Here is a 26,510-nt window from a genome sequence, read left to right as displayed (position 1 = left end):
TGATAAATAACACTATCGGGTGATTTAAACAAATATCACATTCACATATTCTTCATTATATCTCCTGAGATTCTTAAAAATGACAGATAAATGGGACCCTAGAGTATCTGCTCCAATAAGCAGAACACCTCATCCAGTAGTTCACGATTGCAAATATTACGGAAAATGTATGTTGGGAGGGATTCTATCCTGTGGACTTACCCATACCTTTGTTACCCCTTTAGATGTCACCAAATGTAAAATGCAGACAAATCCACAAGTATACAAATCATTGTTCTCGGGATTGAGTGTTATAATGAAGCAGGAAGGCTTTAGCGGGCTCGTCAAAGGATGGAAGCCAACACTTCTAGGCTACTCTATGCAGGGATTAGGAAAGTTTGGACTCTACGAGTTCTTTAAAGACTTTTATGGAGGCCAATTAGGAGAAGAAATGGCATACAAGTACAAAGGAGCAATGTGGTTAGCAGCTTCCGCTTCAGCAGAAGTTTTCGCAGATGTGTTGTTGTGCCCTATGGAAATGGTCAAAGTTAAAGTTCAAACAGCTCCGCTTACTGAACAGTGGCCAACACAACTAATGAAAGCAACTTGTAAGATGAACTCAATGAGAGCTGAAACTAAGTTTCCCGTATGTTATTATTTATTTTAATTAATTGATTTTAGTTTGGAAGTTTGAGACCACTCTTGAGCAGACAAGTCCCTTATACAATGGCTAAATTTTACTTTTTCGAAAAAGTCGTCCAACTATTTTACGACCATGTTTTCACTAAACCGAAAAACGAATACCCCAAGGAAGTTCAACTTGGAATTACATTCGCATCAGGTAATTTAATGTTTAACTTATTAATGTTTCAGGTTACTTGGCTGGTATAATATGCGCAGTTGTATCCCATCCAGCTGATTCACTGGTTTCACAAATGGGTAAATCGGAGAATAAAGGGAAAAGTTTCGGACAAATGGCAAGAGAAGTCGGAGCATTTAACTTGTTTACAAAGGGATTAGGTACCAGAGTACTCATGATTGGTACACTCACAGGATTACAGTGGTGGATCTACGACACATTCAAAGTATTATTTATACATTATAATATTTAGTAACCAGATTATGTTTAAACCATATAGTTTAATCATAATGACTAACGGTTACTCTATTTAGGATCATATTTAGTGTTTTATACTTTATTGTAGACTTCCATGGGAATGGGAACGAGTGGGGGAGGATCAGTCAAGAAAACATAAGATTCCACTAATTTTGTTTTTGTTTTTGTTATCTTTGTATATATAAAATTTTTATATATTTGATTCGGACTTATATTTTTGATAAGACTGTTTGTATCCATGGATTCCGACCCCCCTGTCGTTGATAGGCCAGTGGCTTCAAGCGGAAGGAAAACCTTGGCAATAGTAGTAATAGGGTAAATTTAGTTTATTCATGTTAATCTTATTTGTCTGTGGTTCAATTAATTATATAATCATTCCTTTCATACTCTTAATATTATTAGTTTGTTTATGTATAATGTGTTATGAATTTGTCAATATTCCTGCGTAAAATTAACTTAATTTTGAATATTTATATCGTATAGTTATAAATTTTAATTTTAATAATTAATTGGTGTAGAATGGCTGGAAGCGGCAAAACATGCTATGTTAGGAAGCTAGTAGATGTGCTAAAAAGTAATAGAAAGAAGGTTTATGTGATCAACTTGGACCCAGCAGTAAGCATCATATTTAAAACAAAAATAATTTCTTAGTTCAATTAACATTGTTTTAGGTTACAAAGATTCATTATAAGGCTAACATAGGTATAGATTAAAGAAACAAATTAGGTTTAGATATCAGGGATTCAATAAACTATAGACAAATTATGAAAAAATATAATTTGGGACCAAATGGAGCAATAATGACATCATTAAACATATTTGTAACAAGGTGGTTTACTGACAAATTAAACGAGCTTAGATTTGATAAGATTCTCGAACTGCTGGATAAACGCTCAGAAGTGGTTGATTACATAATATTAGATACTCCTGGGCAAATAGAAGTGTTCAATTGGTCAGCAAGTGGAACAATTATACTAGGTAGTATTTCAATCAATTTATCTTTCTTAGAGTCATTATCTTCATCATTTCCAACAATGGTTAATTACTTAATTGATACCACTAGATCACAAAACCCGATCACGTTCATGACTAATATGATCTACGCCTGCAGGTAACTATAAGCTCAAACAAATAATTCTTAGTGTCATGTACAAATGCCAACTCCCATTTGTAGCCTCATTCAACAAGATAGGTAATCAGACCCGTGGTTTCATTTATGGTTATTTTTTAGACGTTAATAGGCATGAAGTGTGCCTAGACTGGATGAGTGACTACGAAAAATTCTACGAGGCAGTAACACATGACGAAACATACATGGCCAGGTATTATTGTATTTAAATCCTCTTGATAAACCAAAATTAATTAATTTCTTTAGCTTAAGCAGATCATGCGCCCTAATGCTAAACGAATTCTATATGAACATTAAGGTGAGATACCAATTATTATATATCAGCTATATTTAGGTAGTTTTATGGCAAAAATTACTTTTCATTTAGTGTTGTGGCATAAGCTGTATGACTGGCGAAGGTTTTGAAGAACACGTCAAATTATTAGATGAATGTGTGGACGAATATAACAGGTAAACCAATAAAACAATCGATTAAAACCAAAATATGTTATTTACTAACTCATTTCAGTGTATATTTACCCTGGTTGGAAGAGAAGAGAGAACAAGTAAAGCAACAACTGAAGGAAAGATAATGTTATTGTAATATAAATTTATATGTTTATTTATTTTTTATAAATTTAAGTGTTTTGTAGGTAAAAAGAGATTTTGGAATCTTAGTAAGATTTTACGCCCAGTGATGTGCGGTTATGAATAGTGTCATTTGAAATGAATAAAAGAGATCGCAAACGAAATAGAAATGAAGCTAGATCAAAATTTAGAAAACTTTGGAAGGAAAGAGAACAATTTTTAAAAAATAAAGTTCCACATGAAGATGGAATAATCGACGATGATTCCTCTAACCTGAAAGATTCCGAACATATTGACAAATTAAACCAAAATCTAGGAGTAAAAAGAGTCCATGCTCCTAAAACTAAATATGTTATCGCATTTGGGTAAGAATATAATATCTAAATAAATAAAATCTATAAAACTATGTTCCACAAATACAATAATCTTGTTTAAACAACAGTAAATCTATATCTTGTTAATTCTCACCCAAAAGATTTATAGTTTTAACAGTAATTTAGGTATTTGGGCACTGGATACCACGGATATCAGAAACAAGTCGAGTACAAAACTGGAGAAATGGATAAGGTTAAAACTGTAGAAGGAACCCTTGAAAATTGTTTGTTTCGTATTGGTGCCATTAATGAAGCCTTTAGAAATATGACACATAAGCTACAAATGTCTAAATGTTCTAGAACCGACAAGGGAGTTCATGCAGCTTGCACATACCTTGGTGGTCGTTTCAATATAGAAATGGAAGATGTTCCAGAGGATCATGTACCGCAAGTCAACAATCACTCGGAAATAAATAATTCTAGTAAACCCGATACTAGTGATAATGTTGAATTACAAAGTGACGGAAAATTGTCAAAAGAAGAGAAGTTTGTTCAAAGACTAAACGCAGCTTTACCTGAAGATATACGTTGTTTCAAAATCCAAAGAGTTACAAAGGGATTTGATGCAAGGTAATTTTAAACATATTCAGCATAGTTTTGACAATTTAAACAATTTATATGTAGGTCATTGTGCTCAAAGAGGAAGTACGAATACATTATTCCAGAATGGTTACTTTCGAAGAAATTTGTATTACCAAACGAAGAGCATGAGAAGCATTTTAGAAATTTAGAAGTGATTTTTGAAGAAAATACTAAAACTAAAGATATAATTAAATTAAGTAAATTAAACGATACACTTTATGAAGTCAAGGGAGGTTTTGAGGAAACTGAAATTGAACATAGCAGACTTTACGAGATACTAAAATTGTATCAAGGAACCCACAACTTTCACAACTTTACAGTTAAGCAAAAGGAGGAAATTAACAACACTTCTAGGTTTATACATAAAATTAGTATCAAATCCCATAAGATACAAGAACTTGAAGTAGTTAAGATTCTAATTGTTGGACAGTCGTTTCTGTACAACCAAATTAGGAAGATGATTTCTCTGGCATTACAGGTTTATTTAGGGATTGCACCCAAAAATTCGGTAGAGTTCTCGCTAAACAAGTCCCATTTTTTAAACATTAACTTGGTCCCTTCAGAAGGATTAATACTTCATCATGTATTTTTCTTAAATATTTTAACTATTTTATTAATTCCTTAGTTATATGATATAATATAAGCTTTAGCCATACTTTGACTCGTACAATATGAATCGCTGTAATCCACCTGAGGTTCCCTATATTGAATATAAGGACGTTAAAACCAAGGTGGAAGGGTTTAAGAACAAATATATATACCCTGAGGTTAAAAAATCAATGGAATCTGACTTGTAAGTTTAATAATAGCCTTTTTTAATCCTTGTGAGTTACGCATTCACAAAAAATCGAATATATTCAGTAAAAATATTTTTAAACCTGTTTTAGGTGGGAAGGATGGCTTGAAAATATTCTCAAGTATCCCTTCTATTTGGAAAACAATTTTGTACCCGATGGGGAATCAGAGTAGTATTTTATAATACAAACCAAATTAAATTAGTTGTAATATATTTGTTGTGATTTCTTAATATATAATAATTATATAAATTTAATTCCACATTGTAAAACATGTCAGATGACAAGAACGAACGCCTTCTAGGAGGGCCACCTTATCTTTCACATCTTTTAACTAACCCTGAAAACCCAGTTGTTTTTATGGACATTTCATTAGGATCGCAATTTTTAGGTACTCTAGTTTATAATTATTAATTGTGTAATGTGTAAAACAAGGTTTCATTAATTTTTAGGAAGACTTAAAATAGAACTTTTCGCAGACAAGGTCCCGAAAACCTGTGAAAACTTTAGAAAGTTCTGCACAGGCGAACACAAACAGAACATGGTTCCAGTTGGATACAAGGGAACAAAATTTTCAAAGGTTATTAAAGACTATATGGTACAGGTACCGATGATAATATGTATAGAATGTTTACAGGGTGGAGATTTTGTGAAAGGGGATGGCACAGGGTGTATTTCTATATACGGGTCCTGTTTTGACGACGAAAATTTCACTGTAAAACACGACAAACTGGGAGTTGTTAGCATGAGTAACACGGGACCTAACACTAATGGGTGCCAGTTCTTTTTTATAACCAAGGAGTGCGACTGGCTTGACGGGAAAAACGTGGCTTTTGGAACCCTAATAGACGACGAGTCGAGGCTTGTATTGCAAAAAATGCAAAACGTGTCAGTGGGCGAAAACTACGCCCCTAAACTCAATTTATTAGTAACTGAATGCGGCCAGCTGTAATATTTTAATAATTTACATGTAAATGATAGATTTTACTAAATTAGTTAAAAACTAAAACTGGTTGGTGTTGAGCCACTGCTTTGCCTTCTCCAATAGTGCTCCGCCCTTACTGATGGCGTTCACTAAATTTTCTCTAAGCTCATTCAAATTCTGAAGAGCTTGTTCCTCTATGGTTGGAACATAATGAAGGTTTGGAGGTCTGGGTTTGCCGAAATATTCGTCTGAGCTAAAAGCCATAGTTTCGGGATTGAACTGGGTGGGAGAGAAACCCTGAGGATTATTGGCGCCGAAGAAGGCGTCTGATGAAATTGAAGATTTCCCTTCAAACTTTGATAAATCAGGGGGACTTTGTGAGTTGACAGCTTGTAAAAATTCATTGTTTAAAAAGGCGTTAGGAACACTGCCATCCAAAGGACTGGTGCCACCTACTGTCAGAGGAGTGGATTGTAATGGATTCTGAGTACCACCTGGAAATGGTATAGTTGAAGGCATAGTAGATGAAAGAGGAGGTGACTTTGAGAAAGGAAATGAACTTGATTGGTTGGGAGAAGCTGATTGAGGAGAAACAAAAGAGGCTAAAGGATCATCTCCAACTACATCTCCATCTCCATGAAGTGAGGGACCGGGAAATGCAGATTCAAGGTTATTTTCCTTTTCGAAGGTTTCGAAATCGAAATCATCAGCCTTCGATGAGAACTTGTTATTTGCGGACCTTTTTCTCCTGGAGCCAGAACTCTTATTAGTTCCTAAATTACTGTTTGGAACTTGGTTAAAAGAGCTTGTGGATGGCACTTCGTTTGGGAAGTCCATGTTCAAGAAAGCGTCATTAGTATCTAAGGTGTTTGGAATTTGAACATTAGATGCAAATTCTGAGAAATTTTCAAAATTGAAATTAGCCGGATCAAAATTTGATGGATCGAACTTGCTAAAGTCAAAGTTATCACTTGTATTTCCTTGTTCAGGCGCTTTAGCTGAGCTAGAAACACTAGGGTCAAACGAAGGTATTTCTAAATTACCCAGATCACTGAAATCAAGATTCTTTAGGTCGGCAAACTTCTCAGCGTCATCTTTAAGTGAGCTCTGAAGACTTAGCTCATTAATTAGCTTTTCCAAATCAGCAAATGAGTATTGATCCGATTGAAGAAGATTTTGCATTTGTTCAGGATCTAAATTTGGCGATTCATCTTCTTTTGTTGGAGATTCGTCTTCTGGTACTTTTTCACCTCGAGCTTTAGCGACTTCGTCATCTAGAGTGTATGAGTATGACAAAACCTTAGAGTTATCATAATCTGTGGGTTTTTGTAACAAATTTTCTGAACTTAAGTATGCGTTGAATTTCTGGTTTCCTCCTACATGTAATCTTATCAGCTGATCCCTCATGAATCTATCCATATCTACAGACCTAACAAAAGATATATGTGAGCCTAGTTGTCTGTGCCTTCCGGAGCAGTTTAAACACAAATAAATTGCAAATGACAATGATAACCATTTCGGGTTTGAAAATCCACACTCAAAACATGTTGTATTTTCTGGTATTCTGAACTGTCGTCTGAAAAATTCCTCTCTGTCAGCTTCCGAGACGAATCCTCTCTGATCCACCTTCAAACTAAGAATCCAATCCATTTAATTAATATACAGTTAAATATAATATAAAAATGAAAATTTATAGATTGGATTCAGTGATCCAATTAATTTTTTGTTCTGGTGGTGCACGGACCCTGATTAATTTGACTGGCGAGTTGGTGAAAATTAATTATATATAATATATAAATTTATTAAAAAGATTATTTTCATGATGTAAACCACGGGTGTATCAGTGCCTCGAGAGCAGAATTGAATGATGATCTTTTTCCTAATGCGATTATGCAGAAATCGAACATTTTTGGACACAGGGTCCACAGGTTTGACTTGAATGAATAATTTTCATCTGATTGTTTTCCTTCTATGAAGTTGAACAACAAGTTTCCTATTATCCACAGGTCGTGTTTGATGTCATTCTTGCCTTCGCATTCCCTAACATCTTCTAAATCCAACACTTTTGGTCGGACATCTTCATTTATTCCGTTTTCCAACCCATTTGATGACGAGTTGCACAATATCACTGATTTCATTGACAGTTTGCTTAGGACCAGTGACTTTGAATGTAAATAAAGCACAAAATTCAGCAGACCTTTAATTATGTTCCTTAAAACTTTAAAATCTATCAGGCTCGGGAGTGTATTAATGTGGTAATCGCTCAGTCTCATGTGGTTGCAGGTATTCAACAGTATGTAATAAATAGAATCCTGATTTTGTGGACTTTGATTATCATTTGTGGAATTAAAATCTGAGTTAGTCAATAACTGAATAACTTCTACAAAGTTTGGGTGAGGGTTGTCGAAGAGTGTTTTATAAATATTAAATGTATTTAGGTTATTCGTGAGCTTAAGGAGGAAGTAATTCCCTGTATTGTGATCTAGTACTTCATACTCCTGCCTAGAGGTACACTTGATTATCCTGGTCAAGCCGTATGTTGACACTCTCTTATTACTTAAGCTCTTTACCACTGTTACAATATCATCCTTTTCCTCTTTGTTCTTGACAAACCCGTTCATAAATTCACGGTTATTAATGTTCAGGTTTGCTGGTTTAAAAATTGCGTACTGTACGACGTCGTTTTTCAGGTTTAAAATGTTTTCTAGTGATTTTGTGTTTAAATCTGAAGAGCCTGAAAGTGAAGAATTTGAATCTAGTGATGACCCTCTTGACTTCCCAACTAAATTGTTTCTATTGTGTTCTATGCAAAACTTCCTGAATCTATACATCAAGCTTCCCCAAGTATTTCTCCTCAAAATGCTGAAAGACTTTACTCCATCCAGACTTCTAAACCTGCTAAGGGTCGTTCTGGCCTTTGTTTCACGGTGGTCTGTCAGGGCATTATTGGAGTTATTTGAATCAAGGTATAGATCATAATCGTCTGAATACACGCAGGGCCATGAAAAGCGTCTATTTATTCTCCCATTATCTTCATTAACCAGCTGATTAAAGAGATCCGAATCTATTAAATTTGTGAATTCTGGATCATAATGTCCGAGTGTTAAATCTAGATCATTTAGTGAGTTATGATCATGCAGGTTGTAATCTGACAAAAACGTCAATGAATCTGACAAAATGGTTGAATCTTGTCCTTCTGCTACTATTCCATCCTTTGAGATATCTGAGCGATTGGAAGAAAGGAATTCTTCGACGGCTGTATTGTATGGTACCTCTGTCATTTAAATTTTAAATCTTATTCAAATTAAATAAAATTTATCCTTATTAAAAATTGATAAAAGTGTAAACGACTGAATACGTTATAAATTATTTGTTGCCTTGAAAAACCAATAAAAATGACAAACTTTAAAATATACCATGCACAGACTAAAAGAAGAATACAGCCATTAAATATAAAATGCTAAGAATCCTTAAAATTTATTTAAATGGAGATAAAATCTTCAAGGAAACAGATGATTTAACAAAGAAACAACCAGAATTAAATCAATTTATGTATATTAATGTATTGGTCAACCTTCCACTAAATCTAAAGGCTGTTGCTATGAGACTATGACAAAAAGTTAAATTATACAACAAACATAGTTAAAACAGTGAGTAAAACCAATCGTATAAGGGTAATTTTTTTATAGATGGTATGATGTCGGGCATGACTGATGAATTAAGGATGAATGACAATCATTCAGTTTATGTTTGCATGATATGTTATATCTGAAATGCCAAGCATAATTAGTCCATAAACACAATGACAACTTTTTTTATACTGATTCTTTTGCAGTAACATCATTTTACTCGACAATACACAATTACATGTTTTCACATCATGTTTATTATGCAAGTCTTTTCTTAAATTCACAAAGAATCTCAATATTTAAATTTAAATTTCAGTTTTTTTAATTATTGGCTCGTATCTATCATTTATTAAACCATACACACACTCCATACCAAATTAACTTTTTAGTTACTTAAATACATGAATTATCTACACATTTAAACATGTTTATTTTCTTAAATAAATTTATTTTACATGTGTCCTCATATATCGTTACATTCATTCCCTTAGTAGCCTGGATTCCTTTTCCTCCACAAATTTTTGGATCCCCAATTGTCCCTTGTATTTTTTAAATCCATGACCTTCTACAAACAAACTTCCATTCACTTTTACTAGCCGTACTATTGATCCTCCAACCGAATACAATCCATGTCTGATCCTCTCCCATTTTAGTGTTGAATTGTGAGAGTTGTGCCACCTCTCCAGCTCTTTCTCCACAGGGTCCGGATACTTGGCAACAAACTCGTATGTAGGTTTTCCAGAAGTTATTTTAACAGTTTTGTGAGAATTATCAGTCTTATCCTTTAGTGTTTTGGATTTTTCCAAGTACTCATCCAATTTGCTTTTTCGTTCATTGATCCTGGAGTCACTCACACATTTGAAATCGTGGTTGTTTTCCCTCAGAGGAGAATCGTCAGGAATTTCTTCGTTAACTTCGTTGTTTTGATCATTTTGTAAATTTGATAAATAATTTCTTGTTATTATGGGATCTTGGGAATCATTACTATCATCGCATTGTTTGAACTCTATGGAATCGGTGGTTCCCATACTTATTATCCTGTCACCAAAATTTAGATTGTTCTTTGGTGTATGAGGGCAATATTCGGGAAGGGGCTTGTAATAAGTATAGTTTTCAAAGGGGTACATATGTTCATGATTACTAACATTTGGTAAGAGAGGATAATGGTTAATCGCAGAAGGATACTTGGAATCATTTAAATTGACTCCTTGGCAGAAAGACTTTTTCGTAATAGGAATGTTACGACAACCTTCAAAGCCTAAATATTTATAATTTATCTAATATTTGATTACCTCTATTAGGATTGGATACATTGTTGACAAAGTTCAAGTTAACAATTGAAGAACCTAACAGGTAATTGGAATCATGTTTAATAGCATGCAAACTGGTTGGTCTAAAATTCTGTTGAAAAAAATTCTTATTTAATCCCAACGAATTGGTGGTTTTTATGGGATTCAAGCCAGTTGATCTCTTGTTATTGTTAATAAAAACTCTATCATGAGCTACATAATAGGCCATTCTGGAAACATGAATTAAATTATGGAATGTAACAAGATGTTATGGTAAAATAAATTCTTGTAATGTTAAATCATTAATTTTAATGTGTACAATGATCCGTATGTATTCAAAATGACACAAATAATTCATGTGGACTTGAAAATAATGAATTTTTATAATTGATAATGCACATTTGAAGAAAAATTAGTATTATCTAGACATTTTTAATTAAATTTAATATTTTAACTAAATAAACTATTAAATTTTAATTTATTACATGATTAGTGAAATAAATAATCTCATTGATGTAAAGATAGTAGCGAGGGTGGAAGGGAATTAGTATGTATGAAATAATAAAAATATTGAAATAAATAAATAAATAAAATTTTAAAATATTTAATATAAATGGGTCTAAAACGAGAAAACAAAAATGAAATGTGTATCGAATCTTTGTAAGAAAATAACTATATGGTGTAACTAATTGTGATTGGTGTATAATGTTAGAATATTTAAAATTTTGTATTTTATAACTAATTAAAGTTGACATATGGTTATTTTTAAATTTTATATTTTTAAGGTTCTTTGTTGATGATGTATATAAATGTGTGAATATGAATCGTTCGTAGATTAAAAAAATGAATGGGAAAACCTTTTAAAATTGCTAAATAACTATAATTAATAATTATTTATAATAATAGATGATATAAGTGTCTTTTATTTCAATTTGCTCATCATTAAACACTTAACTAAATTTTTTTGTACCATATCAACATAATTCTAAACTAGTTTTACATGTTTTTGGGTTTTAATTTGAGTTTTTAATTTAATTTGTAACATATAATATATAAATTTTAAAGAAATGTTTTGATTTCATATTTACCATTGATTTCAAGGTCATTAATTCTAATTTCTAAATAAATTTTGTAAATTAATATTTAATAAAATGGCAATGAGACCTAGTAGTCCAATTGGTGCTACCAGATTAGTGAATAAACAAAAGGGAGAACATTTTAGGAAACAAGAATCAAAGGTACAGAACCTAGATTATCTTGGAGGAAATACAGTGTGGGTGAAAGTCGATACAGATGAATTGTTTGTTGAATCCACAGTAAAATCAGTAGAGGGAGAACAACTAAGAGTGAATTGCAAAGGAGAAGAATTACTGGTAAATCTAAAAGATTGCCTTAACAGTTTGCCAGATTTTGATTCATTAAAAGTTAATGATCTGTCAAAAATCCCACACGCAAATAGCGCAGTAGTGTTGAAGATCTTGAGGGAACGGTTTAATCAAGATGTGATATATGTAATAATATAGATAGATATATTAGTGTAGTATTTAACAAACAAAAATTTTTTAGACGTACGCCGGTAAATTGCTAGTGGCATTGAACCCATTTAAAAAAATCCCAAACTTGTACGATGATAATGTAATTGAGACCTATAAAAAGGCAGATACGACACTAGGATTCCCAACTGATTTAGAACCACATACCTATGCAGTTGGACAGTGCGCAATAAATGGATTGTTCAACGATAACAAAAATCAGTCATGTATAGTTAGCGGAGAATCTGGAGCAGGGAAGACAGAAACCGCAAAACAATTGATGAATTTTTTTGCCTATTCTAGAACGAATTTAAATACAAGTATGGAAAAAATATATACTAATGTCATTATTTGATAAAATTATAATTTTGTTTTAGGCACGTCAGTCCAGGATATTATACTCGGTAGTAACGCACTTTTGGAGTCGTTTGGAAATGCAAAGACTATTAATAATAACAATAGTAGCAGATTTGGGAAATTCCTAAAGCTAAATTTGCTTCCAACAGGAGGAATAGTAGGAGGAGAGATGAGCAGTTATATGCTTGAAATATGCAGAGTTGAATTCCAGAACGAAAATGAAAGAAACTTCCATTTATTCTACCAAATCCTAAAAGGACTTAAGAAAGAGGAACTACAACAATACTCATTTATGGATCTTAAGGATTATAATTATTTGAACCAGAGTAATTGTTACGAAGCACCTGGAATAGATGACGTTTCAGACTTCTCGAACGTATTGGTCCAGCTTAAAAAGCTGTTCACACCAGAGAGACTTAATAATTTTTTCGAGATAATCTCGGGAATCCTACTTTGCGGGAACGTTGATTTCGTAGAAGAATCAAGAATGGGAGTGGACTCAGCGGCTAAGTTATCAAACCCATCACTATTTAGAAAGTTAACAGAATTGTTGGGTTTGGATTATGATTTGGCAGAGAAGGCGATGATTGAAAAGGTTATCAAGATACAAGATAACATGATCGAGTCGCCAGTAACGTCAAAAGTAGCACAAGTAAACGTCAGAGCACTCTCTAAAGATTTATACGGCTTTTTATTTCAGTATATAATACAATTAATAAATCAGTTCACAACTGGAAAGTCAGACGAGTCAAATTCATATGACAAAGAGTCTTACGTGGGAATTTTGGATATTTACGGATTTGAATATTTTAAACACAACACATACGAACAGCTGTTAATAAACTTTGCAAACGAAAAACTGCAAAAGTATTTTATAAACAATGTGTTCACTAGTGAATTGGCCTTGTATGAGAGAGAAAAAATAGACGCAACGTCAATAGTCTATAGCGATAACTCTGTAATACTGGAAATTTTCGAGAAAAAAAATTGTGGAATCTTCCCGTTTTTATACGAGCAGTGTTCAATGGAGTCTGGAACGTCAGACGCGTTCACAAGAAGCTGTAACACCAGAATAAAAAACGAAAACTTTATACCGCCGAAAGGAAACGTGAATGAATTCACAATAGTACACACAGCATGTAAAGTAGTATATAATACTGAGGAGTTCATAACAAAAAATAAGCATTCGTTATCTGAAGTTGTGGTAGCTTTGTTGTTAAATAGCACAAACGAGTTGTTGAAGGATATGGTTATACATTCGATGGCTTTGGAGGCGAGTATGGAGTGTAGTCCAACGAATCAAACACCAGGTAGAACTAGTAGAACAACCAGATCTAGCACAAAGTTATTTGTTGGAAACAAGTTTTTGAAGAGTATAAATGAACTGGTCAAATGTCTGGAGGAAACCAACTCTCACTTTATAAGGTGTGTTAAAACCAATCAAGTAAAACAGCCAGGAGTCTTTGATGTTAAGGGAGTTTATGGGCAACTAAACTCACTTAGTATATTGGAAGCCGTACAAATAATACACAAAGGTTATGCATACAAGTCGTCATTTGCAAATTTCATTAATGATAACCAATTTGTATATAACATACTAATAGGTGGAAAATCATCTGATGAAGATGATACTGGAACTGAAGATAGAGAGAAGGAGAAGGAAAATGCAGTAAACATGTTAAAATTACTGGAAATACCAGAAAACGAATATCAAGTAGGATTAACGATGATTTTCTTGAAGAAAAACGGATGGATGTTATTAGAACAGTCACACTTAAAGTTTTCACAGCTGTTAGCTCCACTGTCGAAATTGCTCAATGCGTACTATCAGTCGTATGTTAATAGGAAATCGTACCAAAAGAAATTGCAAATGGTAAAGAGAGTACAAAGCTTAGCAAGGAAATTCACTTTAATGGGTGATAAGTATAAAAAATTAAAACTGGTAAATGAATTCATCGGTTTTGTAGTAGTGTCAAACTGGCTTAACTTTGATCAGAGGGTTCATACCTCAGCATTAATAATTCAATCGAACTACAGAATGTTGGTCCAGAGAAGAAAATATTTGAGAGAAATAGAAGAACTCCGCCTACTTCACAAAAAAAGAGTTATAAGGAAAAGATTGGGAAAATTTAAGACTTATGTATGGTATTCAGTCTTTTGTTTGTATTTACAGAAGGTATATAGGATATACCAACTTAACAAAGCAGCAACAAGGATCCAAGCAATGTGGAGGATGCACCAGTGTGTGTCAAATTACAACCATATCCGTTACAGTTATTTGAAGGATTATGCAGCAACAGTGGTTCAAAAGAACGTGCGCTGTTATCTCCAAGTTAAAAACTATGAATTTATTAGATATGCCATTCCAAGCGTGGTCTTGATACAGGTAATTTTATACTAAGTGGTATTTTAACAAAAAACAAATCACTAAGTTAAAAATTATATCGTGAAACATAATTGTTTAGAGCTATTTTAGAGGATGGCTGGTCAGAAAGTTTGTTGACTCCAAAGTTAATGTACTAAAATCAATAAGAAATAGACTGGCTTTATATTCTAAATTGTATGTTCTCCAAAACACAATAAGGTCAATATTATCAACACACCGCTTCAAGTTATTGAAGCAAGATTTGTCAACATTACAGGGGTAAAAATAACTAGATAGTTGATTATTTTAATTTGTATGATTAAACAACTCATATTAATTTCAGTTTCTTTTGGACTCGTTGTTGGTATGTCGAAATTCTGAGAATAATGTGGGCGACGAAAACAATCAAAAAGTATTGGAAGAGTTACAAGTTTAGGAAATTTATTAACAGCCAAAAGGACGAGTTGATGCAGGATTTATACAAGAAAGAAGTCCAGCAAATTACAAGGAATGAAATTATAACATCGCTGTCCCTATTACAGGTAACACATACCCAAATACATATTTATGTATTCCATACAATTCTGAATTCACGCATCAAATGTTCAGAAATATAAATACGGCTTACTACCATTACATGTTAACGTATCAACAAAATTGGACGAATTTTACCCGAATGGCTGGAGCAACAGTCTAGGTATGGTATTGAGGGTTAACGAGGATAAGCAAATAACTAACGCGGCGATGGGAATGTTTCATACAGTGTTGGTTTTGAACGGATCTCAAGTGTACACTTATGGATTAAATGACTACAACCAGCTTGGGTATACAAACCGAAACGAATTGACTGGAAATGTTACCTTCAGAGATAAAAGTGTTGAAAAGAGTATAAGACTAGAGCCCATGGTCATGATAAAGGAGGGCTTGAAGGTAAAGGAGGTAACTTGTGGGCTTGAGCATACAGTGATGTTGTTAAATGATGGTAGTGTGTATTCTTGGGGTTTAAATCGCAATGGACAGTGTGCACAGATGCAATGCTATGAGGTTATATCAACACCGACACTAGTGACCTTTACAAATGATAGTAAGTTCTAATTAAAGTAAATTTTACAAAATGTATTGTGTATTTAAACTGTTTTAGGCCCAGTTAGGGTTGTAACATCGGGAAATCATCACGTATGCTGTTTGAACCACGACTACGAGTTGTTCGTCTGGGGAAAGGCGTTCCACCTTGGACTCAACTGTTCAGATTTATTCAGACCTATGAAATTGGAAACGAAATTGAATCTAAAATCAGTATATGCTGGAAAACAAGTCTCTTATCTTCTCGATCAGGAACATAACCTATACAGCTTTGGAACGACATATAATGGACAGCTCGGATATCCGTCAAATAGTCTGGATAAATCATTTGAAGTTAACAGGAGGAAAAATGAACTTGGGAATCTAACTTGCTCAGGGGAAACCAGCGGTTCTACAACGTTTAGGTTTGTTCTTAATCAGGTGGCTGATGTTAGTGTCGGAAACAACTTTACTGTGGCACTGGATGTGTACGGGAATTTGTGGCAGTGGGGAACGTTTTTGGTTGTAAATTCAAGCACTGAAACGTTCGAGCAGAAAACAGAATATAATCCATTCCTAGTAAGGGTGGATAAGAAGATTCTCAAGTCACCTTTGGCAAAGGTATCAGCAGGGTGGTGGGAGGTCAACCTTCTAACTGAGTCGTTATCACTGTACGGATACAACTATCTAAGATTAGAAAACAAACCAGTGGATGAAAACAGTCAGAAACTAGAAGAAGGTGGTCAAGAAAATTCAACAGTATACTCTCCAATTCTCTTTAGTTACCCGGGATTGGCAGGAATGATGCCAAAGGACGTTAAAACGCTGGCCTCACCGACCATAACTGTGACTATGGTAAGAACAGACTGAAATAAGGCGAAATATTTGAAAAATCCCAAAAAATTAAAAGATTAGGGAAAACGTACTCGGAAGATACTAAAAAAGTACATGTGTGGTGTAAACAATTAATGTGTACTCAAACCCCCCTAGGGTGTACTTTAATATCCTATAAGTAATTTATTTCTTTAATTTAATTGTCCTAAATACCGTTATTCTATCTTTCTGTGGAGGGCGATCCCTGTGTGACAAAAAAATTAAATATCATGATATCCATAATAATTTAATGACAAAATTAAAAAACCCTAATAAATCACCCAAAATGGAAGAAGTTCGTGAAACCATAAACGAACATAAAAGTGATTCATCACTGGTAAGGAGAATGAGCTCCTCATCAGACAGACCGAAAGTAGAATCATCCGACCCAAACAAAAATGATATGCTAGAAACATATAGAAGTGTGTCGGAAATACCCAAGAAGAAAAAAAAGACGAAATATGGAGATTTATTCAAGTTTTCACTCAATAATCCAATATACCAAAGAATGTCACCAAGCAATAAAAGATGGCTATATATATACAAAATTTTGTCCATTTTAGGAATGAGTCTACTAGTAGTTGGTTACACATTCTTTTTCCTGGTCCTATTCACGCCTCTTATATATGTTGATGAGGGACAAATAGTCGACCCGATTTTATTCCAACCAACTCACGAAAGTTTATTGCATTCATTAGTCACGCTGTGGCATCAAAAGGCATATATAGTCATTGTTATAGTTGTTATATTCTCAATCTCACTCCCATTCGTTAAAATGATAGCAACACTGTTTGCATACCTAGTCACTTCATTACACAGAAGCAGACAAATAGATCTTTTTTACGGCTCTAAATTGAGAGTTGAGTCACAAGTAAGAGCATACACATCAAGATCACAATCCCTTGAACAAAATTTATACGAACCATCAAATCTTGAGTCAATGGATTATTCAGTGTACGAGGATAGGAAAATAACAAAGTACGCAAGAGAAGTCCTATTGATTTTAAAACTCATATCGAAATTTCAAATGGTAGATAGTATCATCTTGTTGCTTAATATTTGTTTTCTGAGATCAGCATTTACATGGTCGAGACGTGGAAACGGTCTGTTATATTTAGTCATATATTGCTTGACATCCATCTTGGGAACTCAATTGTTAAACCTATCAGTGGAAGGAGAACATCATATGTTCGAATACTGGAAAGCTGTTAGGCTGTTGTGTCTAAATAATACAGTAAATTATGATAGTTACTACAGCAGTTTCCAAAATGAGGATGCAAGCGAGGAACTCGAGTTCAAAAACTCTATGCTGGAACATAGTGTAAAATATAAAACAAGTAATATAGAAATGAATGAAACAGTGCAGCCAGAAAAAAGCACTGAATTCAATAAATATACTTCAGGGTCTAATACAACAGGAAATTCATCAAGCTCATCTGGCAAACCGCCAGCCGTATTTAACCTCAAGTCAAGAGAAAAATCACATAGTTTTGAGGCTATTAGTAACACAACGAGTGAACCGTATTTCTACGAGTTTATATACAAGGATAAGAAAAAGGATTTTAAAACCAGATGGTATATATCAGAAATTTTTGTAACTATATTGGTTATTATGAACTTAGTTGCAGCTGGACTAATCATAACCAACGAAAAACTATTTGGAATCACATTTACACCAGATGTAGAAAAACAATTGGGAGTGGATGGAACCCAAATGACATTTTTTGAAATTGTTATGTCACTTAGAGATTGCTGGAATTATTTGCCATTCTTCATTTTTTATGTACTATCTGTTTTAGTACCGGTTTTGTTTCATACCACATTCCTATTGGGATTAATTCTTTACAAAGTTTCGGTGAGCAATAAAGATTTTAGCTCTATATCTAAATTCGACCCAGGCAATCCATTGATACACCCATGCCATTCATTTAATCTCTCGGTAAAATTCACGAGATACTTGCTAAACTTCTCTAATTTGTTGTCAGAATGGTCACTGGGAGAAGTGTTGTCACTGGGAATAATAGCAGGATATGTATCACTTTACACAGCACCAAACGTGCGCTTCTATTTGCCTCCTCCTAAATTTGTATCTGTCTTCTTTATAATAGCATCTTTCGGAGTTTCTTCATTTCTGATTAACATACAGTTCTTCATGTGGTACACCAGAATTATGAACCGCCTCTCGGATGTCACAATTTATGTGGAATCAATTAATTCAGCAACCAGCCAAGAAAATAGCGACTATAATATCAACAGTAAACTTAATCAAACTCAATTGGTTAATGACAGGACATTAATGATTGGTGACTCTAAAAATAATTTACAGAGATTAGAGTCATCAATTGAGCACAGTGTTCATGATGTAGATAACCAACATCAAAGGACAAGAAAGAGGAACAAGGTTAGGATCATGTTCATCAAGATCGTTGACTTCATAAGGCACATAATTTACTCCAAAATAATTGTTTCCACCTTCTTCGCAATACTTTTCCTCTTGTCATTGTGTTTGTTTGGATTTGGCTTCTTGTCAAGTCCTCCTCCAACAAAAATCGATGAACGCAAGATGCAGAACTTCCTTGACTTTGGTTTACCTGAAATCTTCAGTATCGTTAAGAGGAATCTTCCTAAATCATTCGGAAACTGTAATTACATATATCCGCCTCCGGAACCGTGCACTGGTAGCACCTCAATATATCACTCGAAGGAAACAATTTATTTCGAATTGGTATGGATTTCAGGAATCGATACTATTCATTTTGTGGATACAAACTTTATAGTTAGGAGTGATAACAGAATGGAAATCACTTCCCACATCAAGTTCACTGGACTCAAACCATATGTCAAAATGGGCGCTTGCATTTCGGGAAGATGCAACACAGTGTTTTCTGGTGAAAACCTTTGTTGTGGAGACGATCTTCATGTTGTTATTGGGGTTTCGGCTGTTTGCGATGACACATTCCCTCATATTAGGGATTTCAGATTCGAGCAATTGAAAATCAAAAACTTGAAATTCTTGAACGAACTTCAATATCTAGTCAGTAAGGTTGTTTCAATAGAATCATTCCTGGAGAGACAGATTGTAAATCACGTAAATGAATTCATTGCTCGACAGGAGCATATATTTGGATGGAAAGGACTCCCATTTAGTGTTGTTGATTTTATAAACTTTTTAACTCAAATTAATTTCCCTTACGGACTCAAATGTCCCCCTACCACTCCCGTTTCAAATCAATCTAACTTTGCTTCCCTCCCTGATCAGTAGCAATAGGGACTCTTGTAAAATATTTTAAACTACGGACAATCTAATAACCTCCGAATTAATTTTATAATAATCCTTTTTTAAGGCTTTGTCTCATGTGTAATATTTCACTTTTAATATAGTCTATTCCAAGTTACACAGTTATTATATTCATGAATTATAACTATCAAGTATTAAAAAATGTATATTTGCGATAAGAAGGTGTTTTTATAGCTGTTGGAAACCGAATGTTCAAAATCAGGGTGAATTGGCTACCTTCTACTGGAAAGAATGGATAAAAATCAAATATTGGATACTGAAACAACAAAATAAAATAAATATTTTGCTGAATTAGCAGTTTATTAGAGATGTGTAAATGTGATGGAACGTAGACAGCATCGACAACTGTGCAACCAGTGCGCAGACAAACTCAGGAAAAATGAGAGAGAACCCAAAAACTATGTTAACCAGTTAAAAACTACAAAGTAGTGTATAAAATTTTTAATTGTATGTATAAAAAACCAAAAAAATAATGTATAGTCTACCTTGAGATTAATCCAATGCTGATAACCAAGTTTCTGTTTGGAATTTTGGCAATTATAGTATCAAAAATAATATACAAACCAATTGAATCAATAAGAGATGATTTTGATATAAATAACGTAAGAAAAATAAATAATTAGTGGATGGATTGACAGCATTCATATCATGCTTTTAAAATAAATAATTAAAATATCTTTATTGATTTTCAGGTAAAGTCATCGTTTATCCAGAAAGCCTTAGTGGATAACAATTCTCCAGAATCAGGTACTAGTTTTATTTTCCCAGAATTAATTTGAATAAATAAATAGCTGACCTTGAACTTACACATTTGATATGTGGATAGTTACCTATTTAACAACAAATTTTCTATAAAATAATTCTGTTTAGTTAAATCTGGAGAGACTGTGGATGTGATCACTAATAAGAATGATGGTGAAGAATCAGATAAAACAAAACAGGAGGCTTCAAATGCTGAGACAAAGGTAGAATCAACTACTACCAAGGAGCAGGTTCACCATCATGAACAGCTTAAAGAACAATCAGAACCTCCAAAAAATAGTGAAGAAGGTACCAAACAACCTGAAACTGCTGAGAATCCACCCAAAGATAATTCACATCAACACCAAACTGCACACTCTCAAGCCGGTCATCATGGACATAAAGGTCAACATTCTCATAGCCATCACCACGGCCACAGTCATGGTCATCAGGATGAGGAGGATGAGGATGAGGATTTTGAAGATCTTCATGGCCATGAAGAAGATGAAGAATTTCATCATAGTGGTAAAGGTCATAATCATACTTCAGACCATAAAACTAAAGGTGATTCAACACATCGATCACTAGAAAGTTCAAAAGTGGAACAAGATAAAGATACAGGAAAACCTGAAAATAGCCCAAAGCTAGAAGATAATCAAAAGACTGAAAATGAACAAAAGGTCGAAAATGGTCCAAAGGGAGGGGAAACTGAAAAGGTTGAGAGTGATCAAAAGACTGAGGAAGCTAAGCCGGCAAATGAACCAGAAAATAAGAAAGAAGATGTAGTTGAGCAACAAAATAATGAAGAAAAGGCCGCTGAAAACGGTCCTAATAAAGAAGAAACGTCTCCCAATCAAAATGCTGAACAGAAAACAGTTGTGGAGGAACAGACCAAGGTGCCTGAAGCCACCAATGAGGAAAAGGAAGCCAAGAAGTCTGAAAATGAAAACAAAGTAGCCGAAGAAAATGGAACGGCTGTGCAGGAACAACATGAAACTCAAGAACAAACTCCAAAATCTGAAAGCGAAAGTTCAAATGACCAAACTCAACAAGTCAGTGTTGAAACTAAGGGTGGTGAATTGGGTGAAAGCCAAGACAATTCTCAGCCAAGTTGCACATGCGAGAAGGAGGTAAAACCTCACGAACAGCCAGAAAGTAGTGAACAGACCGACAACAGCAAAGAACAAAACGAGGGTGGTACTAGTGTAAAGGCACATCTTAAAGCCAAATCAGAAGCCGAGGAACTTTACAAAGTGAACATGGGTACATTATCTACAGACCAAACACAAAAGGTTGAAGAATATTACAAAAAACCTGAAGCTAATTGTTCAATTGATTGTTCAAAATCTTGTAGAACACAATTTCAGGGACCAACTCAGTGCTTTACTCAGGACGGAAAGGGTGTGACTTGTTCTGCTTTTGCAGACTCTACTAGTTTAACATGCTCACTCGGGTCCAGTCCCTGTTCCACACCTTTAGTCACTTCACTAAATTCATACACGATGAAAAATGGTAGTGAAGAAGTTGGAACTCTTGAGGTAATGGGTTCCAATTTCAACAAATGCACTGGATTATCTCTAGCTCCAGCTGATGGGAAGTGTACCAGAGAGAATCTATTACACAATCTTTTGTACACTTCAGGAAAACTAAATCTTGATTACAATATGGAAGTTGGACCAGGTAAAATGGTTTTTTCTAATCTTAAAATTCAAAATGGAGACTACAAGGTTTGTCTTTTTCAAAGGCATGATGAAAATGGGTCTCCAGGTCCGCTTGCATCAATACTATATAAGCTTTTAACATATGTGAATCCAACACACAGTCTAGAGAACGGTTCAAAAACTTTGTTATCTGTAGAGGTGGGAAGTTTGAAGGTATCGGATTAATTTTAAACTTGTTCTAATGTTTTATTTATTTTGTTCATGAGTATATTCCCTTTGATTTAGAAGCTGGAATCCAAATTAGAATCTTACGAGACTACACAGGAGTAATTTTAACATAACCATTGTTATAAAATTATTAAAAAATTATTATAAATTATTATAACTAAAGAAGCAAGTAAAATGTAGATTTAAAAAAAATAATAAAATATTACGCTACCCAATCTATAAAACTCTGTTGCATATAATAAGAGAATAATTATTTTTAATTCATGTTTTTGTAATATCTTATTTTTATTCTATCTCAATTTTGTAAGATATTCTATATCATTATTTTAATTTAATAGGTTTTATACTATGTTTCTCTTTTACTCTAATATTCTAATATTTTGAGTATATTTTCTCGATATGGGAAACCTAAATTCTAAATCTCCAAGAAATAATTTAGAATTCGAAGTCTTAGAACAGGAAATAATCCCAACGGATAATCAATATATTCTAGATGAGGTAAAATTAACTTTTATGCTGAATTATATTTTAATTTTCAGAGTTTTGATCCTCCAGAATATATAAAACCAGTAGATAATTTTGTAATTTCAAAATTGGAACACAAAAAAACAATTTTCCTACTCAAAACCGTAACGGTTAATCCTTACCCGGTAAGATTTAATAAGTAATTCTTTATTTTTAGGCTTGTAATAAATTTTCGATCTGTTTTGAATACGACACGGCTGAACCCTGCACGGTTATTTTTAAATTCGGACAAAAACATATGGGATTAAATAATGGCATTCCAAGGTATTTTATAAACATAAATGTTATAAATTTTAGTTTTTCTAAACCAAATCGCATTAGCAAGGAATTTAATTTGGAAGTCGGAACTAATAAGAAGTTTGAATTAAAATATTCGTATTTGCTCCGACTACGTAATGTTACCTTGGAAACCGCCTCCTTTACAACTGAGCGTAAATTTGTGCCGATTCTGATCGTAATTAATTCGTTGAATAACGACTTTACCTATTTTGCAATGTGCGGCTTAAAGAAAGACTTAAACGGGAAGTGGCATATTTATGTAACCAAGAGAAGGATTAAGGTTGGATCGTGCGGCTATTTGGTTCAGGAAGTATATGGATTGAACGAGTCGGAATATGGAATCAAGAAAGATCAAAAGGATGAACGGATTAGAAATTGTGCAATTTGTCTAGAAACGCCTTCAAACACTATTCTGCTTCCCTGTAGTCACATATGTCTCTGTTCTGATTGTTCCAAAACAGTTTCAATCCAGTTTGGAGCATGCCCTATGTGCAGAAGCGTCGTGAACCAGATTCTACACATTAACCAACAAAGTTGATTTTTAATTTAAAAGTTAAAATTACTAATGTTAGTAGTTGAATAAATAATATATAGTGACTATTATAAAAATACATTATATGGTTAAGTTAGATATGACAGATAGACCTCCTGATGCGTCTCCAAGTAGGACGAGCTGTTGTGATGGAACAGGACAAATACATGTTACTGGTGCTCCGGAGTTTATTTCTCCATCGAACTTGTAAATAAATTTGTAGAGCAAGATGAATTCAATTGTGTTGATTACCAATTCATCCAAACCATCATTATGGTCCCCGTTTTCTTTTGCAATGATATTCTTGTTAGTATTGTACATGATCTGTTTTACAAGGAGAGAGCCGTCCATTAACCCTATGTAGAGTATACTGCCGTTAGGGTTATTGGAAACATGAACTGAGGAAATTGGAGTTGTGGCATTAGTTAGTCTCGTGGAGCTGATGGTGCTAAGAAAATTTCCCGAAAAGGTGAATATATCAACCTTGACGTTCCCGTAAACCACCAGAACTATTTGTTCGTAGGTGCAATACTCGAAGTTATTAACTCCATAGACGTTGTCATCAATTACTATGTTATTGTTGGTGTCTGACAGGCTATTTGAGGTGTAAAACTTCTTAAGTTTGAAGGTGCTCGAGTATATTGCAAACGACGAGTTTCCATAACCTACCCAGAGGTCTCCTGTAGTGGGACAGTAGCCCAGACATGTTATAAAGGCCACTTCATCATTTTGTGATTCCGAATCTTGTTGGTTGTTTGGGTTTAATATTTTATGTCTCCTAAATTTTAATAGTTCAAGTTCGTCTATCAGAACAGACTCTGACTCACTTTCATCACAGCAAGAACTAGTAATGGACATGCTAGATGTTATTGTATTGGAAGAATTGGATCTTAGGTACATATTGGCATTTGACATATTAGACGGGTATATAAGTTTAATTAGTTGCATTTTGGGTATCTGGTACAGTAAAAGGTGTCCTAAATGGTTCCCTATTGCTAGAATTGTACTATAATTTTCGAATGTTGTTATGAATGCCAGTGAATTAACTTCAAATATTGTGGAATCTATAGCTTTATCGATATCGAAATCAGTTTCAGAATCTATTGAGTTTTCTCTTGATAAATACCTGTCGTAGACCGTTCTAGTATCGAGAACGATCAGTTCGTCGAGTGTAAAAAATGAGTATATAATTATTTTCCCGCATTGTGTTCCGCATGCTAAAACTCTTCCCATTCCGGGCACGTTTCCTGATATCGTTTTCGTAACGCAATACGGGAAGAGTGTCTTTCTTTGTGTCATCATGTTTGTATAATAATAACTATTAACTACTGAATCTTCCATGTTGTTGCTGTTAGTGTAGTACTTAATGTAGTTTGTGTTTAAGTAGTAGTTTGAAACCACTTGAAATGGGTGCAGATATCTCTCTAGTGAATCTGGTGTCTGCAGTACTATACACTTTTGGTCCTTGCTCGTATCTGTTCTTTGGTAAGATTTGTTTGACCTCATAGAGTCACAAAATACTCCCAGTGTTGGTCCTTTTCTTCCTGGTTTACCTGGTATTTCATAGTATGTCCAACAAGGACCCTTATCCTTTTTCTTTGTTGCTGAAGATGTATAAGATGATGTGCTAGTTACAACTACGTCTTTTGATGATGGAGTTTCCTCTGTTTTTGAAGAACTTTTAGTTTTTGATTTGCTCGACTTTCCGATGGATGATTTGTGGAACAGTGATTCGAATGTTTTCGTTGTGGATTTAAACCTTTTGTGATGTTTAGACTTGGAATCCGTACGCGGTGACTCTGGTTGTGCAACCTCTGTTTGCGGTGTTGTTTCTGACATTTGTTCAACCTGTGGTTCCGATAATTGTTCAGAATTTTGATCGGGAACTGACTCGGATAACTTTTCTGAAACCTGATCTGACAATTGTTCAGGAGTTTCATTGTCAAATGAATCTTTTTCTTCATGTTCCTCTGGTTGATTATCTTTGTTGGATTCAGAGTATTCGGAAGGGTCGCATGATGGTTCTGGTGATTTAGGTTCTGAATCTGGTTCTAACAATTGTTCAGAATCCACTTCAGATTTTTGTTCGAGATCATTTTCACTGGGATCTTGAGGAGGTATTGAATCACCAAATGAATAATCAACATTTTGTGTATTGGTTTCATTAGTGATGGTTTCCGAATTTTGAAATTGTTCACATTCATCTGTATTGGCGTTTAATGATTGAAAATTTTGGGCATCTAACTCATCATCAGAGTTTTTATCTTCATTGTTGTAAAATCTATGATTTGAAAAAGTATTATCGGTTCCAAAATTTTCATCCTCTTCTAATTCCTTATTTTCGGAGGAATAAAGATCATTTTGATTGCGATTGTTATCAAGAGTTTTATCTTCATCTGAAGGATCAGTATTTTTTGGTAAATCATTGTTTATTTTAAAATCTCGTAATTCTTCATCAGTACAATCTAAAAGGTCACTGTTAGGATCGACTTCAGATTCACTGGATGTTTCACTTGACATTTTCTAGTTATATTCCATTAAAATAAAATAAGGGAATAAATATTCATTTTGGAAAAAATAGTTATGTTCAAATGTGTTAATAACCACACTACGATTAATTGCATTATATTTATTTAGTAAAATGTATATTTAACTCGTATTTTTATTTTTAA

At 33.9% G+C, this 26,510-nt stretch overlaps 13 protein-coding genes across 13 annotated transcripts, besides 9 other annotated features; 9 read left to right on the top strand and 4 right to left on the bottom strand.

Moving 5' to 3' along the window:
- Positions 1 to 79: 79 nt before the first annotated feature.
- On the top strand, positions 80 to 1,415 carry TA16320 (mitochondrial phosphate carrier protein, putative; the record flags this gene model as incomplete). The annotated part of the gene is made up of 5 exons (XM_948581.1): positions 80 to 625; positions 661 to 820; positions 853 to 1,064; positions 1,165 to 1,271; positions 1,322 to 1,415. 5 exons carry the CDS (start codon positions 80 to 82, stop codon positions 1,413 to 1,415), a joined length of 1,119 nt encoding a protein of 372 aa, XP_953674.1.
- Positions 1,416 to 1,615: 200 nt separating this feature from the next.
- Positions 1,616 to 2,679, top strand: TA16325 (uncharacterized protein; the record flags this gene model as incomplete). Its single annotated transcript, XM_948580.1, has 6 exons — positions 1,616 to 1,711; positions 1,768 to 1,798; positions 1,829 to 2,207; positions 2,239 to 2,418; positions 2,472 to 2,523; positions 2,593 to 2,679. The coding sequence occupies 6 exons, from the start codon at positions 1,616 to 1,618 to the stop codon at positions 2,677 to 2,679; spliced, it is 825 nt and encodes a 274-aa protein (XP_953673.1).
- Positions 2,680 to 2,930: 251 nt separating this feature from the next.
- Positions 2,931 to 4,717, top strand: TA16330 (tRNA pseudouridine synthase, putative; the record flags this gene model as incomplete). Its single annotated transcript, XM_948579.1, has 5 exons — positions 2,931 to 3,157; positions 3,293 to 3,736; positions 3,791 to 4,331; positions 4,399 to 4,541; positions 4,636 to 4,717. 5 exons carry the CDS (start codon positions 2,931 to 2,933, stop codon positions 4,715 to 4,717), a joined length of 1,437 nt encoding a protein of 478 aa, XP_953672.1.
- Positions 4,718 to 4,815: 98 nt separating this feature from the next.
- Positions 4,816 to 5,494, top strand: TA16335 (cyclophilin, putative; the record flags this gene model as incomplete). Its single annotated transcript, XM_948578.1, has 2 exons — positions 4,816 to 4,933; positions 4,995 to 5,494. 2 exons carry the CDS (start codon positions 4,816 to 4,818, stop codon positions 5,492 to 5,494), a joined length of 618 nt encoding a protein of 205 aa, XP_953671.1.
- Positions 5,495 to 5,545: 51 nt separating this feature from the next.
- On the bottom strand, positions 5,546 to 7,117 carry TA16340 (ADP-ribosylation factor (ARF) GTP-ase activating protein, putative; the record flags this gene model as incomplete). Its single annotated transcript, XM_948577.1, has 1 exon — positions 5,546 to 7,117. One exon carries the CDS (start codon positions 7,115 to 7,117, stop codon positions 5,546 to 5,548), a length of 1,572 nt encoding a protein of 523 aa, XP_953670.1.
- Positions 7,118 to 7,284: 167 nt separating this feature from the next.
- Positions 7,285 to 8,748, bottom strand: TA16345 (uncharacterized protein; the record flags this gene model as incomplete). The annotated part of the gene is made up of 1 exon (XM_948576.1): positions 7,285 to 8,748. One exon carries the CDS (start codon positions 8,746 to 8,748, stop codon positions 7,285 to 7,287), a length of 1,464 nt encoding a protein of 487 aa, XP_953669.1.
- Positions 8,749 to 9,575: 827 nt separating this feature from the next.
- On the bottom strand, positions 9,576 to 10,614 carry TA16355 (uncharacterized protein; the record flags this gene model as incomplete). Its single annotated transcript, XM_948575.1, has 2 exons — positions 9,576 to 10,354; positions 10,389 to 10,614. The coding sequence occupies 2 exons, from the start codon at positions 10,612 to 10,614 to the stop codon at positions 9,576 to 9,578; spliced, it is 1,005 nt and encodes a 334-aa protein (XP_953668.1).
- Positions 10,615 to 11,536: 922 nt separating this feature from the next.
- Positions 11,537 to 14,922, top strand: TA16360 (myosin, putative; the record flags this gene model as incomplete). The annotated part of the gene is made up of 4 exons (XM_948574.1): positions 11,537 to 11,896; positions 11,952 to 12,237; positions 12,295 to 14,660; positions 14,740 to 14,922. The coding sequence occupies 4 exons, from the start codon at positions 11,537 to 11,539 to the stop codon at positions 14,920 to 14,922; spliced, it is 3,195 nt and encodes a 1,064-aa protein (XP_953667.1).
- A 103-nt stretch (positions 14,923 to 15,025) lies between these two features.
- Positions 15,026 to 16,571, top strand: TA16365 (uncharacterized protein; the record flags this gene model as incomplete). The annotated part of the gene is made up of 3 exons (XM_948573.1): positions 15,026 to 15,181; positions 15,249 to 15,723; positions 15,781 to 16,571. 3 exons carry the CDS (start codon positions 15,026 to 15,028, stop codon positions 16,569 to 16,571), a joined length of 1,422 nt encoding a protein of 473 aa, XP_953666.1.
- Positions 16,572 to 16,824: 253 nt separating this feature from the next.
- On the top strand, positions 16,825 to 19,836 carry TA16370 (uncharacterized protein; the record flags this gene model as incomplete). Its single annotated transcript, XM_948572.1, has 1 exon — positions 16,825 to 19,836. The coding sequence occupies one exon, from the start codon at positions 16,825 to 16,827 to the stop codon at positions 19,834 to 19,836; it is 3,012 nt and encodes a 1,003-aa protein (XP_953665.1).
- Positions 17,107 to 17,175: a sequence feature (9 probable transmembrane helices predicted for TA16370 by TMHMM2.0 at aa 95-117, 159-181, 248-270, 285-307, 442-464, 507-529, 575-597, 612-634 and 737-759).
- Positions 17,299 to 17,367: a sequence feature (9 probable transmembrane helices predicted for TA16370 by TMHMM2.0 at aa 95-117, 159-181, 248-270, 285-307, 442-464, 507-529, 575-597, 612-634 and 737-759).
- Positions 17,566 to 17,634: a sequence feature (9 probable transmembrane helices predicted for TA16370 by TMHMM2.0 at aa 95-117, 159-181, 248-270, 285-307, 442-464, 507-529, 575-597, 612-634 and 737-759).
- Positions 17,677 to 17,745: a sequence feature (9 probable transmembrane helices predicted for TA16370 by TMHMM2.0 at aa 95-117, 159-181, 248-270, 285-307, 442-464, 507-529, 575-597, 612-634 and 737-759).
- Positions 18,148 to 18,216: a sequence feature (9 probable transmembrane helices predicted for TA16370 by TMHMM2.0 at aa 95-117, 159-181, 248-270, 285-307, 442-464, 507-529, 575-597, 612-634 and 737-759).
- Positions 18,343 to 18,411: a sequence feature (9 probable transmembrane helices predicted for TA16370 by TMHMM2.0 at aa 95-117, 159-181, 248-270, 285-307, 442-464, 507-529, 575-597, 612-634 and 737-759).
- Positions 18,547 to 18,615: a sequence feature (9 probable transmembrane helices predicted for TA16370 by TMHMM2.0 at aa 95-117, 159-181, 248-270, 285-307, 442-464, 507-529, 575-597, 612-634 and 737-759).
- Positions 18,658 to 18,726: a sequence feature (9 probable transmembrane helices predicted for TA16370 by TMHMM2.0 at aa 95-117, 159-181, 248-270, 285-307, 442-464, 507-529, 575-597, 612-634 and 737-759).
- Positions 19,033 to 19,101: a sequence feature (9 probable transmembrane helices predicted for TA16370 by TMHMM2.0 at aa 95-117, 159-181, 248-270, 285-307, 442-464, 507-529, 575-597, 612-634 and 737-759).
- A 536-nt stretch (positions 19,837 to 20,372) lies between the features above and the next one.
- TA16375 (uncharacterized protein) lies at positions 20,373 to 22,499 on the top strand (the record flags this gene model as incomplete). The annotated part of the gene is made up of 3 exons (XM_948571.1): positions 20,373 to 20,474; positions 20,565 to 20,619; positions 20,743 to 22,499. 3 exons carry the CDS (start codon positions 20,373 to 20,375, stop codon positions 22,497 to 22,499), a joined length of 1,914 nt encoding a protein of 637 aa, XP_953664.1.
- Positions 22,500 to 22,901: 402 nt separating this feature from the next.
- TA16380 (uncharacterized protein) lies at positions 22,902 to 23,844 on the top strand (the record flags this gene model as incomplete). The annotated part of the gene is made up of 3 exons (XM_948570.1): positions 22,902 to 23,000; positions 23,042 to 23,152; positions 23,185 to 23,844. The coding sequence occupies 3 exons, from the start codon at positions 22,902 to 22,904 to the stop codon at positions 23,842 to 23,844; spliced, it is 870 nt and encodes a 289-aa protein (XP_953663.1).
- A 75-nt stretch (positions 23,845 to 23,919) lies between these two features.
- Positions 23,920 to 26,358, bottom strand: TA16385 (uncharacterized protein; the record flags this gene model as incomplete). Its single annotated transcript, XM_948569.1, has 1 exon — positions 23,920 to 26,358. The coding sequence occupies one exon, from the start codon at positions 26,356 to 26,358 to the stop codon at positions 23,920 to 23,922; it is 2,439 nt and encodes an 812-aa protein (XP_953662.1).
- Positions 26,359 to 26,510: the final 152 nt, after the last annotated feature.

The sequence above is a fragment of the Theileria annulata genome, chromosome 1 (assembly GCF_000003225.4).
Source record: "Theileria annulata chromosome 1, complete sequence, *** SEQUENCING IN PROGRESS ***".
In the NCBI taxonomy this organism is placed as follows: domain Eukaryota; phylum Apicomplexa; class Aconoidasida; order Piroplasmida; family Theileriidae; genus Theileria; species Theileria annulata.
This window is presented reverse-complemented; position numbering and strand designations above follow the sequence as displayed.